The sequence below is a fragment of the Barbus barbus genome (assembly GCF_936440315.1).
Source record: "Barbus barbus genome assembly, chromosome: 44".
In the NCBI taxonomy this organism is placed as follows: domain Eukaryota; kingdom Metazoa; phylum Chordata; class Actinopteri; order Cypriniformes; family Cyprinidae; genus Barbus; species Barbus barbus.
This window is the reverse complement of record NC_136722.1, coordinates 1,856,651-1,873,792: the sequence shown is the minus strand read 5'-3', so window position 1 is coordinate 1,873,792 and position 17,142 is coordinate 1,856,651. Positions and strand designations below refer to the sequence as shown.

The following is a 17,142-nucleotide window of genomic DNA, read 5'->3' as shown; positions in this document are numbered from 1 at the left end:
AAAAAAAAAAAAAAAAAAAAACGTTGAGCCAACTTAAAATTTTAAGGCAACAAGCTTCAGCAGATTTTTGAATTCTGCTGAAAAAGAAATCAGCTGAAGCTGGTTGCCTTAAAATTTTAAGTTGGCTCAACGTTATTTTTATTTTTTTACAGTGTAGCCATTCCACTGTATATGCATGTTCGTGGTCAGTTTAATACCGATCATTAAGTAAGGCCTAATGTTTGCTGGAGGTGTGTTCATGAATGCAGGTAGAGCGATAAGTCGCCATGCATTAGTCATTTGACCATGGTGAATCTCACGAGCATTGTCAAGAACATAACCTGGGTCATACAATATTTCACCACTGAACTAAAATAAAATAAGAAATTAGGAAATCACTTTAATGTGTTCTTGTTACTTGTATTTACTATAGTAGTAACAGAAAATTATGAATAATTACAAGAACTAACACTAAACCAAACCAAACCCTAATTCTATAGTAAGTGCATGTTGTTAATGAATATTATTCTGCACTTGTTCTGTACTCTGTGCAATCAAAACAAAGACACATTAAAATAAAGTGTGACCAAAATTAGATTTTGCATACACATGTGCACATATAAATAACTTTGCAGTATGTTTTAGATAGCTAGTACATGGCTATCCATATGAAAAAAAAACAGATGTTCAATAAAGAATGAAGCTTTAATATAGTTTACAGTTGCTAAGTAATGCAGTAGCTTCTTTGTGCATTAATATAGAATTCAGCTGATGTGCGGTCACAGGTGAACTTACATCAGCTTCACTTTAACAGCTTTAAATGCCACTCATCCTCTTAAGGACTTGTACAGTATAATAAACTGGAATGTGTTGTGTTTGCACATGAATACAATAATCCTTCAAAAAATGTAATTGATCTCTTCATTTCATTTTATTTAATTTCATTTCATCTTCATTTCATGGTCTCAGACATTCATTTAAAATAGTTTAGCTCTCTGTCTTAGTATACATAATGTGACTCAACATTTTACCGTTTTGCCTGGCTTTGACCTATGATTCAATACTTTATTAACTATGACTGACTGACTGAATGAATCTTATGTAAAATGAAATAAATGTAAATAATTAAAATAAATAAATACAATTAATTTAAAATATAGAATAAAATATTAAACTCTTACACTTAAAAACTTAGCTAGTTGCCAAATCAACATATCTCATTTTCATTTTAATATAGTTACTAAAATAACTAAAACTAATACTGAAAAAAATAAATACACTGGAAAAAAAGAAGAATAAAAACAATTTTCACTCAGTAATTGCTAGTAACTTTAACAAACAATAACAAAGAAATAGCAAGTAGCATTAAGTTCACATGGAATTTTGAAGTAGAAAAATTGAAATAGCATTTTCTTTTAAAACGTAATCTTTGTTTTAATCTTTGTGATATTTATTTATTACTCATGCATTCATTTGTTTATTTATTTTTACATTGCATATAGACTATACTGTACATTATAACTTCAACTAAAAGTCAAATGAAAAGGTCAAATTTTCAAACTAAAAACTAATTTATAGTAATAATAGCAACTACAATAGTATCTCAATGATACTTAATTCTTCCTAATTCTGACTGAATTTAATTCACAACTGACAAGTCAGACAGCATATCTTTTCAGTTCAGACCTCTGTTCTTTAGTTTCCAGCAGTTTTGTCTTTGGTGTTGGTGTTGTGTGTTTAAAGGCAGTTGGTTCTTGTTATTAGCAGAGATGCAGTCTGGCTAGAGTTAATTGGATGTGTCTCTAATGGCCTAATTGAGTGAGATGGAGTGGAATGGAGTGTCTGGACGCTCGGCTCATGTGCAGTGCTCAGGTCTGCATCATAGCTGACAGAGAGACTTTTTGTGATTTAACTTGAGTTAAGAAGTTCATTTGTATGCATTAGTAGTTTGTGTTTGCACACAGCTGAGATGCACAGAACTGCATGTGTCGGTGTACAGTGCCTCATAAAGGCGAATGAAGTCATATCTCATGTGTGTTGATATGATGCTCGACTATTTTAATTACACATTCCCCTCTCCCCAAATGCTAATGGATCCCTGTTGGATATGAATATTAAGACTGCTGTTGTTTCTGCATGTTCACCATATTGCAGCTTCCTCGAGCTCATTGTGTGTGTGCTGAACACCTCCCAGATGTGCTTCACCCTCTGGAGTCTCCACCATCCTGGGCTTCAGGTTCATCTCAGAAGGCTGTTTGTTGTTCTAAAGTGACTTGCTTTCTATCAGAAAGACAATAAAGAAAACAAATCTTAAGACAATCAAGTTTTTTTTGTTTTTAAATCATAATATTATTTTAATGATTGAACACTCTTCTCCTCCAAATTCGTATTACTGTAATGCAAAAAAGTTTATTTAATTTAATTGTATCTACCATTATGGTGCTTTTATGTCTTTTTTCAGAATATCCAGGCTTTTATTAAAATGAAAGTGCTGTCAACTTATTTAACATAATGGTAGATAAAATTAAATAAAGTCATAGTAAAATAAACTAAAAGTATTATTGATAGAAAACTCACACAAAGTTATCATATGGCTCCTGAAGAGTTGCAATATTAAGCACAAGTTGCATGGATTACAATTATGACAATTTAATAACTTTTCCATCCCTTTTGAGATTTGATTTAGTTTTGCCCATTTGTAGTAAATGCATTACTTTGTGTTCCACAGAATAACAAAGTGAAATGGACAACATTTCTGGCTGAACTCTTTCTTTAAAATAACCAAAACAAAATAAATAAAATACAATGTTAAATTAAAATTAAATTAAACATCATGAAATTAAAATAAAAAATAAAGTAGTAGAAAAATGTAAGATATCTTTGCAGCAATATACTATATACACACTGCTTTGATTGACTTGAAGAATATGTAATTATGTGCTGCACACTTTCCGCTCTTTAACAAATTAAACACAAACATGGAAGTGGTGAGAAAACAGCAGATAAGAAAGCATCTGATCACAGCAATGTGGATGTTTGCAGCATGTGTGCAGTTTGGTACTCTAAGCATTAAGTCACATCACTTTTATTTATAGCACTTTATACAATAGACTGCTTTACAGTATTAAACATGGCAAAACAGTGTCAGTGTCACGTTCAATTAAAATTACAACTTTAGTTTCTACTATAAATCGGCTTGTCAGTTTGTTCATGTTTGCACTCACTTCAAATGAACTCAGTTTTGGTCTGCTCTTGTTTGAAACCACTTCACACCAGTTCAGTTTTTTTTTTCACATGACATATATCAGACCTTTAGACCAGTGTGTGTGTGTGTGTGTGTGTCAAGGGTTGCAGTGTTTAATGTGCTAGAAGAGAGAGAACAACACTAATTACAAGAGAGTTTGGTTGGAATTGAGTGTCTAAAGAGAATACATTGACCTTATCTTCAGTATAGAATGAACTATCTGTCTTTCGCTCCGTTTACGTTCATCCAGTCGATATCTGCTAGACGGCATGCATCTAATCAAGCATCATAACATCAGGATCAATAGCAACAACACACCTGTCTGCCCTCGCTAATAAAACACATCCTACACATCTACATGTGGACAAAAGCTTCACATCAGAGCAGTCTTAAGTACTGAGGCCAGAGCGGTTACTGCACTCATATCCAGTCTCTTTACTCTGAACTTCGTTTGGATCCTTTACAGTTTTGCTCTCATGATTTTCTCAGACTTCAGGTTTGCATCAGAGCTCCTGACGCTCTGCAGTGAATTATGAACAGCCAGAAACTCACTCGGAGTGAACGCATTCGTGACTTCAAACACTAAGGAGGAAAGTGGGGACAAAAGGAAAGGCTTTATGTGAGCATGATGTTTGTAAGTAGGAGGCTCATAGGAACGAGGGCAGCAAATGGATTTTATAATCCAAAGTTGTGACGTCTCCACCTACCTCTGTTTGTTCCTGATGAGGGACTCGTGAGTGAGAAACTCCAGTCTCAAGTGTCTTTTAAACTTTAAAACTATGCTTAAGATACCGTAAAGATAAGCAAACACTGACAAACACTGCAAGTTTTTTGCCTAAACATATTCATTTTTAAATAAGCACATTAGGAAGAATGACTTAATCATGACTAAAAATATGTCTGGGTATTTCTACAGTGGCATCAGTAACTGTTTTGCTTGGCATGATGCTGCATCCACATCTTTAATAACCCAGTTTTGTTAGAATATGTTATATTGTGTCATATATGTATTTGTGGTATTGATTATTCTTTTTTAAGTAAAAAAACAAACAAACAAAACAACTAGGAATAATAATAATGATAATAATCACAGTATACTGTCAATACTGTTCACAATACTGCTGCCGTTACCATCAGGACAACCATTTTAGAAAACATTTGTGCTTCTTTGAAGAAAGTTTGAAGACCGGAAACATTTCTACATCATGGTCTGAAGCAGTCATGACAGAACCAGTCAGTATTTAACTTGTGTTGACTGGTGTATTTACATCAATAAAGGAAGATTTCAGGGCAGATTTTCAGGAGTCTTTCAGTAAGTTGGTAAAGTCTCAGCGTGTTTTCTCTGGTCATTAGTGTAACATTCTGACAGTCCTGTCTCTGCATCTCTACATTTGGCCTCCATTTCATCCAGTCCGTCTCTGCTGTCCTTGCTGCTTTTTACTCTGTTTCTGTCTATATTCAGTTTGGAAACTCTTGCTTTCAGTATCCAGATCTCACGTCTGAGATGCATTATGTCCTTATTTTCTGCCAGGGACACGGAGTGTGTGTTTGTTATGAAGTAGGAAGGCATAATGCATCATTCATGTGTTTGTCCTCCTGTTGCACTGAGGGGATGCTTCTGTCGGTGGGTTTGGGAGCTGCTGTGACTGTAGGGAGTGACGGAGGTCTAATCCAAGGACTTGTTTAGTGTTTAGACACAGTCGCCGCAAGGCTGGAGGACCAGTGTGCTTTAAACTGAGCAGCTGGACAGAGTTTGCTGGAGTAGAGCTGAGTCTGATGTGGACTGAAGGAGAAAACTGCTAAAACTCTGCCGTGTGTTAATCTCATGCCAATCTGTCTTCAAATCTATTTCTATTTCTATTTCCATTTTGTTTTTGTTTTTTTCTGTTCCTTGATTTATCATTTATTATATTCAAACTTTAGTAATAGCAATGCAATTCTATAATAAAAAGAAGATATCATTATTGTTATTATGCAGGTTGCCAACATTTTTCAATGAGAACAAAAATAAAAGTTGTTATTATTATTATTAACCCTATAAAAATAAAAACAACAATGACAGTGTATTTATTTATTTATCATTCAATTGCTATAATAATATTTTAGTGGTATCCATCAAATTATATAATAAATACAATTATTATTATTATTATTATGTTTATCATCATCATCATCATCGTGCAGGTTTTTCATGCTAATATTTTTTTTAACAACAATGGCATGATTTATTGATTTAATATCAGTCATTTGCTATATTATCAATCAAATTGTATAATAAATAATACAAATATTATTATTGTTATCATGCAGTTTTTTTCATGCTAATATTTTCATTAAAAAAAGACAATATTGATTGATTTTTATGTGTGCTTGAATGTATGTATGTTCCTTGATTAATATTATGTTGATCATTTAATATAATAATATTTCAGTAATTTCAGTCTTATTGTATAATAAATAATAAAAAGAAAGCTCATATTTCTCCTGTCTTTCAGCGCACTCGGTCCAGACGCAGATATGGACGGCTCGTTTCAGAGGGAAGGGTTCGGCCGGCAGAGCATGTCAGAAAAGCGGACCAAACAGTACAGCGATGCCTCTCAACTGGAGATCATCAAGAGTCGCAAGTCGAAGAGTATGGACCTAGGTAACCTCACGCTCAACTCTAGCACTCTCCGAACCACTTCATGTGCCCTGCCTTGCTGCTTCCTGTTCTTTTGCAATCCAGCAGCCGGGGTGCGAATGCGAGCACAGCGCTTGACATTAAAGCTAACAGTATCAGAAACAGTTAAGACTTCACCAAACTTAAAAGAGCACCGATAGTTGTTAAACATTAAAAATGATGGCTAAAATGGACTTTTTGCATTCCGTTCTCTCCAAACTTACATATTTATCACTCATCTCTCAGAGTAGGCCTTCTGAGGTGGTTTCAAGGGACTCAAGGACAGGTCAGGGTTGTTGAAAGCGAGGCGGGCCGTCTCAGGAGACGCAGAGCTTCTGCCGCATGGCCACGCGGCTAATCGGAGGAGATAAAACATCGCTTTCATCCTCCTCCTCCTCTCTTTATCCTCAGACAACATCAAGACCAACGCCTCCTGAGACCGGACCAAGCCCTGCTCGCTCAACACCAGACTAGACTCTCGAGACACCTCTCCCTCTTTGCACTTCACTAGCAAAAGTGAAATGAGTGGAAGGTGATATAGCACTTAAAAAAAAAACAGAAAAAGAGAGAAGGGAATGTCTTTTGGCAGCAGATAAGACTCATTTCAGTGCTTTAACTGAGTTAGACTGGATATGAGAGATGAGGTGTATCATACACATCAGTTTCGGTGTTTACGTTACACACAACGCATATAGTACTGTACACACTAACTACAAATATACAGTGTTTTTTGGATACTTAAAGGGTTAAAGATGGCATAAACTGAAGGTAGTTAGTATTAAGAACAAACTACTCAAAATTGAGACTCAAAAGTTTTCTGACTCTTATGGGATGATGACCATACTTAATGTGATGAACTACATAAGAAATGATTATATTTCTGCAAATATCTACACAAAAACATACATGATAATAATCAGAAACGTTTCATGAGCAGCAAATCAGCTACTCTATCAAATAGATAGAGTAGCTGCTTTTAACAGAATCTAAGAAGGTCTGAGAAATGTGCTTGTTTCTTCCCCAGTTTTAAAAAATAAATAAATGAAATGCATTTAAAGCAGGACATCACTGTCCGTTTCAAACGAGCACCATTTAAAGCCCTCTCCTCTCTACTTATTGGAAGCACATTTCAATTCCACCAAATCTCGTGTGCTTTGTTCTGATGAGCCATTTTCTTCAAATGCCACTTCTGCCTTCAGGTTGAGTATATATTTTTGCTCCTCTCAGGCTTTTAGAGGAACACCATCTCCAGTAGCAGTCTAAAGATAGATTTGAGAGCCAACATGGAGGAAATTACAGAAAATAAATAAATAAAAAACAGACTTCATAGTTTCTACCCTATGTGTGATAAGACTGAGAGGGACAAAAAGGAAGCGCTGACACCTGGTAGATGGAGCTAAATCCACTTAACACATATATCTGCCCAATGCTTTTGAATGTTATGGCATGATAATTCATTCAGTTCTGTCCTTCTCTCTCACCATCTCAGGGGTTTTCCCACTTTGACCATCTGTCTCTGTCTCACGTCTTGTCTCACTTTCACAGAGTGATTTGCATGCCTCTTAGTTTGGCCTTTGGAAATGTCAAGTAACATCTGTAATGGAATGAGTTGCATGGGTCTGGGAATGTCTTGAATTAACCAATCACAATTGTTTATGCCTCCCTAACAGTAGCCGACGAGTTTAACCTCACTCCCTGCACAGAGTGGACAGAAGGTAAGGGACACTAACCTCATACACGCTCCGGATCTCTGTGTGTCTGGGCATGCTGATGTTTTGGTGGACTTCTAATGGTGTTTGAAAAGATCTTAAACACTTTTTCAGATAAATTTCCGGAGCTCTGTTTCAAAACCTAGTAAAGCAGTCAGCAGCTGCATTATGTTGCCACCATATTTACTGCAATTTGTTTAAAATCTAAAGAAGCATTGTGTGTATCCTTAACTGGGAGTATAGTGGGAAAGGAAAGAAAAAAAAAAATAGTTTATTAAGTGAAAGTGACGTGACATGTGGTCAAGTATGGTGACCCATACTCGGAATTTGTGCTCTGCATTTAACCCATCCAACGTGCACACACACAGCAGTGAACACACACACACACACACACAGCAGTGAACACACACACACACACCGTGAACACACACCCAGAGCAGTGGGCAGCATTTATGCTGCGGCGCCCGGGGAGCAGTTGGGGGTTCGGTGTCTTGCTCAAGGGCACCTCAGTCGTGGTATTGAGGGTGGAGAGAGCGCTGGACATTCACTCCCCCCACCTACAATCCCTGCCGGCCCGAGACTCGAACCCGCAACCTTTGGATTATGAGTCCGACTCTCTAACCATTAGGCCAGGACTTCCCATTGACTATAAGTTAATATTCTATTCTTTTTCTATTCTTTTGACTTGTTTTATTTTTATAACTAACACAATTTAATCTAATTAAAAATTGCCAATATGACCCAATATTGAATTGTTTTTAGATTAGCAACATGCAAAACAAACTGACTACCGTTGTTTCACTACATACTGTATACTGGGTATAGTATAGATACCCAGTATGTATTTGTTTTTAGCTTAGCAACATGCTAACATCAAATTCTATTAGAATAAGTAGTAATTTTGGAGATACTCCCTATGCAGGCAGCAGACAGCAAGGCGACTCACTAGGTTTTGGACGGAGCCGCAGTATTCTTAGAATGACAAATGAACGGCGCGAGACCACCGGTGATGGTGGAAATGATTCCAGCAACAAGTTTAATCTGCGCTTGGAAAACCCCTTCCAAACGCCCCCCCCTTTGACTTCATGACTCTCCTATCCGCTGTGACACTGTTAGTAATCAATCTAACTAAACGACTGTGTGTGCGTTGTGCTCGTTAAGGTAGTCATTTGAAGTAATTGGCATCAAATCAGAGAAGGTGTTTCTTTCTTTTTTTCCCATTGAAATGAAGTGCCATGGTGTTAAATAGACGTTTTGGCAACAACTTTTTTGGAAAGCGAAGCGCGCTGCCAGTTCTTGAGGGACTATGATGGAAGAAAACATTAATTATGCCGAGGGCTGCTGGAGTGGGGAAAGAAACAGAGGTGTGTGTGTGTGTGTGTGTGCATGTTTATGTGGTTTATGAGGACACAAATTTGTATAATGACATGGGTATGACAGAGGTATTACAATATGAAGGTGGTTTATGAGGACACTGCCTATGTCCCCGTAATTCAAAAGGCTTAAAAAACATACTAAATGGTGTTTTTTTGAAAATCTAAAAATGCACAAAGTCTCCTGTGAGGGCTAAGTTTAGGTGTAGGGTTGGTGTAGGGCAATAGCACACACAGTTTGTTCAGTATAAAAACCATTACACCTATGGAGAGTCCCCATAAACCACAAAAACCAACATGTGTGTGTGTGTGTGTGTGAGGAGAGATTGCTGAAATTCTGTTTGCTTCAATGTCAGACGGGTCGCTTTGGCTTACTGCAATTAATCCATCAATGTCAGGCGTCTGGAGCAGACAGTTCTAGTTAGAGCGCAGGGAGCACATAGTCATGCTGGGAGATGTATGGAGACTGGAGGTTCAGAGGCATGTTATGTCCAAAATTCATTCTGTCAGAAAAGTCTAAGCTTTTCTATGTTAAAGTCAACATGGAGTGCTATTCGCAACCCTTTTTATTTCCCTTGAAAAAAACAAAAAACAAATGTAAAGCAGGAAATGAATAGACTGAGGAGTTGCATGTTAAATATATGCAAGTTTAAATAGGAGTTGCATATTAGTCATGTGGCTGGAAATCTTCTTTTACTCAAATACTTATTACATTATCTACGTGCTTTCACTGTTTTTACAATTCACAACCCACTTTTCTAGTAAATGTTTCCAGTGAAGGTGAAGTGACGTGTGGCCAAGTATGGTGTCCCATACTTGGAATTTGTGCTCTGCATTTAACCCATCCAAGTGAACACACACCCGGAGCATGCAGCTGCGGCGCCCGGGGAGCAGTTGGGGGTTCGGTGCCTTGCTCAAGGGTCTCACCTCAGTCGTGGTATTGAAGGTGGAAGAGAGCGTTGGTTATTCACTCCCCCACCTACAATTCCTATCGGACCTGAGACTCGAACCTGCGACCTTCGGGTTACTTGGTATCACTGAGATGCTGTTATAGTTTTTATTAATATTTTGCTAATACTTTACAATAAGGTTCCATTAGTTAACGCTGGTAAATGCATTGATTAATTTTAACTAACAATGAGCAGTGCATTTGTTACAGTACTTTTGGATTTTGTTTTCCCCTCATAAAAAAATGCCTTCATTTAAAAACTGCATGTTGTGTTTACTTGTGTTATCTTTGATTAATGATTGATTTGGAACACATTAATGGTGTGGCGGCGATGTAGGGTGTACTTGAGGTTCAGTGATAGGGCTGTTGGTGTTCATAGGACAAAATTGTTATGAAACGCCACTAGAAGGTGTTTTCTACCATGAAGGGCTTTAATGTAAGTCTGTGATTGAGTGGCTGATATTTTTCCGCTGGGAAACTATAGTGCTCACCTTTCCTTTTATTACTATAGCTACAGCCTCAGCTCAGGCTTCTCATCACCTAATAAACCTCAAACACCGAGAGCGGCTCACATAAAGTCACCACATTCAAGGCATCTTTGCTTACAACCTTCAAAGTGGCAGTGAGTGATGTCAGATTCTGACAGAGCAGGAATGTGGAAGTGACTCAGCAGATTCTGAGCATCACTGATATCATTACGTTGATGAGACAGATGAAAGTGTCTTGACTGATTGGCTCGCGGCTTTAGAGGTTAATTATGACAGATGTAGAGGAGCGAGGGACAACCTGGACATCCTCTGGTCCACTAATGATCCAGGACAGACGGGAATGGAGGGTGATCTAACCCCGAGACTCCTTCAATCTTCTTGGACACAGCAGGACGAAACCTCCTTGGCCGCCGCGGAGCTATTTTTAACCTAATAACCCTTTTAAGTTGATGCATACAATTACAAATGGCTGAACAAATTACATGCGATGGATGTTGCCTTCATGCTGGCCTGTGTTTCCTCAAGTATCACTCATGAAGATATCGCGGTCACAGCGTTGTTCATCGCTGGAACACTGCTGTCCTTTAGCATTTAAAGTGCCCCATCATGGATTTGTGAAAATGATCTCTCATGCAGTGTGTAACACAGCTCTAAGTGAATGAAAACATCCTGCATCCTGTAAATCTGAAAGTGCACCGTGTATAAAGTTATTGTCTCTCAAAAGAAAGAGTTGACTCTGAATCATTGAAACGAGTCGTTTTTAAAACGAATCCCAAGCCGTTTCATGTTGACCTCAACATCAAACATTAGCATATTGCCGCCAACTTGTTGGTCTTTTCTCGTTGGTTTGAATGAAAGTGCTAATTAATTCTTTGCCACTAGTGTCACATGTATTATTTGTTTTGGTTTAGTTTTCTGTTTCCATTCTCCTGCCTAGTTTGTTGCCATGGTTTTTGATTAATTAGCTCCACACCTGTTTATGTTTGTCCCTGATTACGTTCCTAGTATTTAAAGCCTGTGTTCTCCTATCGTCCTTGGTCTGCTATCGTGGAGCGGTAAAAATAGTTGTTTCCCCGATAACTCTGTACACAAAGCAGCACTGCCTCACAAACACTGCTTTATCAGGCGTTACAGGCGAGATGAAATGAAAATGAGACCAATCAGACCAATCACAGCAGATTAGCGTCACGCAGAGGAATGGTTTGGAAAAAATAATTGAGCGAATCGTTTGGGAGTCTTTGAGCAAATAAGGTAAACATAAATGCATATTATAAGACAGTGAAAGTGTTTTTTTGACCTTGCCTGCATGTCAACCTGTTGTTGGGGACCCCCAAAACCAAAATATGAACCTTTCATTATCCATAATAGGGGCACTTATATGCATGTATCGTAAAGCGCCTTTAATTAACAAATCCTCAGTTATGTCTTGCTGCATTTTTTCTCACCTAGATGAAAAATAGTAGGGAAAAAAGGCAGTGAGATCATGACAATTAAACTAGTGTATGTGACGTGATAAGAATCACAGCGGTTTGATCTGGTGAGGGTTGCACGTCAAAATCCTTCTAGATGAAAAAAAGAAACAAAACACAATCATGAGCTTTCCGTTCCTTGCGGTGTTTTGCTCAGAGGAGATTCAGTGCTGTGTGGTTTGATTGTTTCAGGACTGAGAGATGCAGATGTCATTTGAGTGGGTTTTTTATCTGCTGGATCCCACAGTGTTTGCTGTGCATCAGTCCTGCTCTTCACTGTAGTAGATTTGTGTGTAAACCTCTGAAAGCCTTGTGTTCACATGCTATGGGGAGCTTGCTGATTAAAGAGCTTCTCCAGCATATGGGACAAGATATTAGTTCACATGCGTGCCAGACGTATTGGATTCTTTCCTTTTTCATTTCTGTTAATAACAAACCGAGACAGACGCAGATATACAGCGTACTTCATCAGAGAGGAGAGCTGAAGTGGGATGAGATGGTCTGCATTAGTACACAGGTGGACATGAGAACTGGTGTCTAAGGCCTTTATTAGTAAGGTTTCATCTGAAATACATATTTTATCATTCTGCATGACTGACTGACTTCTGTGGAGCAGAAAATGTGATTTTTCTTTAAAAAATAAATAAATTTCAGTCTGTCCCCCTCACAAAACTTGGATAGACTTGCTTCAGCAAAATCAGGAACACTGTGCAGTTGTAATGAACTTGTCAGACACAGCAGGTTAGTGAAAGAACAAAGGTGTTTAATAGTGAATCTGGAATCGGAAGAACTGAGGGGTTGGTATTCTTGAGATGAGTAGAAGTCAATGGAGTTACAGGAGACCCGTGAGCCGGGATAAACTCAGTCACTGTGTCTTTGACAGGGATGATGACAGCGGGAACCTCCAGCGTGCAGGGGAGTGCTCTGTGTGCCGTGATACGTGTCCAGTGAGTGGTAACCACAACAGTGTCCGTCGTCGAGCGTCTGGATCTGCGGATGGGGAAGATGAAGAGGAGCAGAACAAGAGGTAAGTTTCAACAGGTAAGTATCGTCAGGTAGTATACTCAGCTATGAGTCTTGAGAGCGTCGGTCCTTGTATGTTACAACAAGATCGGACACTGTTGTGATTGAGGAGAGTGCTTTTAAGTGTGTGGTGATTGTTCGCTGATGAGGTGCAGGTGCGGGTGATTAGAACTCTGGTGACGTGGATCGTGGCAATTGGTTGAGAGGAAAGCCTGGTCGTTCTCTGACAGTACCCCCCTCTCCACGGCCCGCTCCTGAGGGCCGACCCCGGCGTCGTGGTGGTCTACCTCGTCCTCGAGGAGCAGGGCGATCAGGATGGTTGGAATGAAATTCACTTAATAGATCCGGGTCAAGTATATCATCCCTGGGAACCCAAGCGCGTTCCTCTGGGCCGTACCCCTCCCAGTCGACTAGATATTCGAGTTGACCACCCCGACGCCGGGAATCCAAAATCTCCTGGACTTTATAGATAGCACCGTCGTCAATGATGAGAGGGAGAGGGGGTTCCTCGACCGGACCAGGCTCTGGGGAGACAGAAGGAAAATACGGCTTGAGGAGTGAGACGTGGAATGTGGGGTGGATCTTGTAGTGTGCAGGTAGTTGTAGTTTGAAGGTTACCGGATTGACCTGTTCCAGAATGGTAAAGGGGCCAACAAATCTGGGACTAAGCTTGCGGCAAGGCAGGCGCAGCCTGACGTCCCGTGTGGAGAGCCAAACCTTTTGTCCTGGATGATAATCAGGTGGGGTCGAGCGACGAGCATCGGCGGAGATCTTTTGCCTGCGCACTGCCTGCTGAAGATGGTGATGAGCCGAGTCCCAGACTCCCTCGCTCTCCCGGAACCAGTGATCTACCGAGGGTACGTCAGATGGTTCTCCTGACCATGGGAATAGGGGAGGCTGGTAACCGAGTACGCACTGGAAGGGAGTGAGACCAGTGGCGCCTTGCCGAAGGGAGTTTTGAGCGTACTCGGCCCAGCCTAGGAACTGGCTCCAGGAGTTCTGGCGGCCGTGACAGAAGGTTCTCAGGAATCTCCCTATTTCCTGGATTTTGCGTTCAGTCTGCCCGTTGGATTGAGGATGGTATCCAGAGGTCAAACTGACGGTCACACCTAGGAGAGAGAAGAATGCTTTCCATACCCGTGATATGAACTGTGGTCCTCTGTCGGAGACGATGTCCTCCGGGATTCCAAAGTAGCGGAAGACGTGGTTGAAGAGTAACTCGGCAGTTTGTATAGCGGTGGGTAGTCCAGGGAGAGGAAGGAGTCTACAGAATTTGGAGAAGCGATCAATGATGACGAAAATGCAGGTATTCTTATCTGAGAGTGGTAAATCAGTAATGAAGTCTACTCCTAGGTGTGACCATGGACGATTGGGAATGGGTAGTGGTACCAGTTTGCCAGCAGGGAGATGACGTGAGCTCTTGGATATCGCGCAGTCGGGACAGCCCTGAACGAACCTCCTCACATCCCTTGCCATGTTTGGCCACCAGAAGCGATCGCTTAGCAGCGAGAGAGTAGCGTTGGCCCCTGGGTGGCCTGTACCCATGGATGTATGCGAGGAGTGGATGAGAGGCGTGCGTTGAGTCTGGGGTACATACTGGCGATTCGGGGGACAGCCCGGCGGATTGGCCGGAGGAGGATCGGAGACAACTGGAGGAGAGGTCCATACAATGGGGCTGGCAATAATGTTGGTAGGGAGGATCCCCTCGGGCTCATCGGACACCTCTTCTTGAGAGTGAACCCGGGACAGGGCATCAGCCTTGATGTTACGAGGACCTGGACGGTATGAAATTTTGAAATCAAATCTAGTGAAGAACAGCGCCCACCGCGCTTGACGAGGATTGAGCCTCTTGGCGTCTCGTAAGTACTCTAGATTTTTGTGATCTGTTAAGACTAGGAAGGGGTGGTTGGCTCCCTCCAACCAGTGTCTCCATTCTTCTAACGCTAGCTTGATGGCTAGCAACTCACGGTTTCCGATGTCGTAGTTCCTCTCCGCCGGGCTGAGTTTTTTAGAAAAGAAGGCACATGGATGGAGTTTCGGAGGGGTCCCCTGCTGCTGTGAGAGAACCGCACCCACTCCGGTAGTAGAGGCATCCACCTCTACGGTGAAGGGTAAATTGGGTTCGGGATGGACTAGGAGTGGTGCGGTCGTAAATGCTTCCTTAAGGCGGTTGAAGGCGTCGGTCGCATCTTGGCCCCAATGGAGAGATTTCTTTCCTCCCTTCAGGAGGTCAGTGAGGGGACTGGTTATGGTGCTGTAGTTACTAATAAAGCGACGATAAAAGTTAGAAAATCCTAAAAATCTCTGTAGTTCCTTGATGGTAGTGGGTTGGGGCCAAGAGGTGATGGCTTCCACCTTCCCCTTGTCCATGCGAATGCCACCATGACTGATGATGTACCCCAGGAAATGAACGGTTGTTTGATGGAATTGACATTTTTCGGCTTTCAGATATAACTGGAACTTTCGTAATTGCTGGAGGACCTCCGCAACGTGTTGGCGATGTTCGGCCAGGCTCCGGGAGTAGATTAAGATGTCATCAATGTAGACCAACACAAACCGGGGAAGGAACTCCCGGAGCACCTCATGCATGAACCCCTGGAAAACGGAAGGGGCGTTGACGAGGCCATAGGGCATGACCCGATATTCGTAGTGGCCAGTAGGGGTCACAAAAGCGGTTTTCCATTCATCCCCTTCCCTGATGCGAATGAGGTTATACGCGCTGCGGAGGTCCAGTTTGGTGAAGATGGTGGCACCGCGGAGTTGTTCCAAGGCTGCTGGGACAAGAGGAAGGGGATAGCGAAATTTGACAGTTATCTGGTTGAGCTTACGGTAATCGATACACGGACGTAGACCTCCATCCTTCTTTGCCACAAAGAAAAAGCTGGAAGCAGCAGGGGACGTGGACGGTACAATATAGCCTTGATGGAGGGCTTCCTCGATGTACTCCTCCATGGCCTTCTGTTCAGGTAGTGAGAGGGGATAGATCTTTCCTCGTGGTACAGGCTCACCCGGAACCAGGTCAATTGCACAGTCCCATGGCCGATGCGGTGGAAGTCTGGCAGCTCGCTGGGGGCAGAAAACGTCACTGTAAGAAGAATACTCAGAAGGGATATCCACGGATCTTTGATCCACAGGACTCTCGATAGTGGTGGCATGTAGGGGAAGTGAAACGGTTGCCCAATGAGTAGGTCGAGGTAAGTACGGGAAACATTGAGGGAAACAGGACGAACCCCACTTTAGCACCTCGCCAGACTTCCAGGATAATATTGGATTGTGTTTCACCAGCCAGGGCAGACCCAAGATGACATCAACAGTTGCCTCTTCCAGTACCAACAGGTGAATGAATTCTTGATGGAGTTGCCCTACGCGAAGCTGCAACGGTCCAACACAATTCTCAACAAGATTGGGAGTGAGTGGCATACCGGTTATGGACTGGATCTGGTAAGTGGTCTTTGTCGCGGCGATCGGGAGGTCGAGCCTTCGACAGAGATCGCCGGAGATGAAGTTCCCGGCCGAGCCGGAGTCGAGGAGGATGGTAACTGGGAGTGGAGTAGAGTCTATTATCAGATGTGCATTGGAAGTTAAAGGGTCCATCTTGGGAAAGGTAGGTTGGATGCCACTCACCGCAAGTCGAGTAGGACGTTGTGGGCATGATGAGATTCGGTGGTTTGGGTCACCACAGTACAGACACAGGTTGTTAGCGATTCTTCTTTGTCGTTCTGAGGGGGACAAGCGAAACATGTCTGTCTGCATGGGTTCCGGTGAGGGTCTGGCCTCTGGCTGGGAAGTTGGAGGAGTAGCAATGGCAGATGGTGAGGGAGTATCAGAAAGACATGCCTTCATACGGTTCGAGCAGCGGATGGCGAGCTGTATAAACTTCTCGAGCCCATAAGTATCATCATAAGCAGCGAGATGTAACTTCAACCGGGGGTTTAAGCCTTGTCGGAAGGCAGTAAGTAGTGCAGGCTCATTCCAACCGCTCGTGGCTGCCAGGGTGCGGAACTTCAGAGCGTGTTGATGGATAGTCGATGAGCCTTGACGTAACTTAAATAATTGTTCGCCTACCGATGAGTCCCCCGGTGAGCTGCTAAATACTTCTTTGAAGTGGGCGAGAAATTGGACATAGGAATGTGTTGCGGGACCGGCTTGGCTCAGGATCGACTCGGCCCAACTGAGGGCTGGTCCCCGGAGCGAGGTGACCACAAAGGCAATTTTTGCTTGATCGGAGGTGAACATCTGAGGATGCAGA

General features: G+C 41.7%; 1 protein-coding gene across 3 annotated transcripts in view; it reads left to right on the top strand.

Annotated features, from left to right (window-relative positions):
- LOC306863618 (partitioning defective 3 homolog) overlaps positions 1-17,142 on the top strand; it is a 463,239-nt gene that overhangs the window by 291,550 nt on the left and 154,547 nt on the right. For 2 of the 3 annotated variants that reach the window (XM_079407066.1, XM_079407067.1), the window contains exon 16: positions 5,719-5,867. In XM_079407066.1, the coding sequence (XP_079263192.1) occupies positions 5,719-5,867 (149 nt within the window). Of the gene's footprint in view, positions 1-5,718; positions 5,868-7,552; positions 7,598-17,142 lie in introns of all 3 variants that reach the window. The other variant, XM_079407065.1, reaches the window with a different exon arrangement.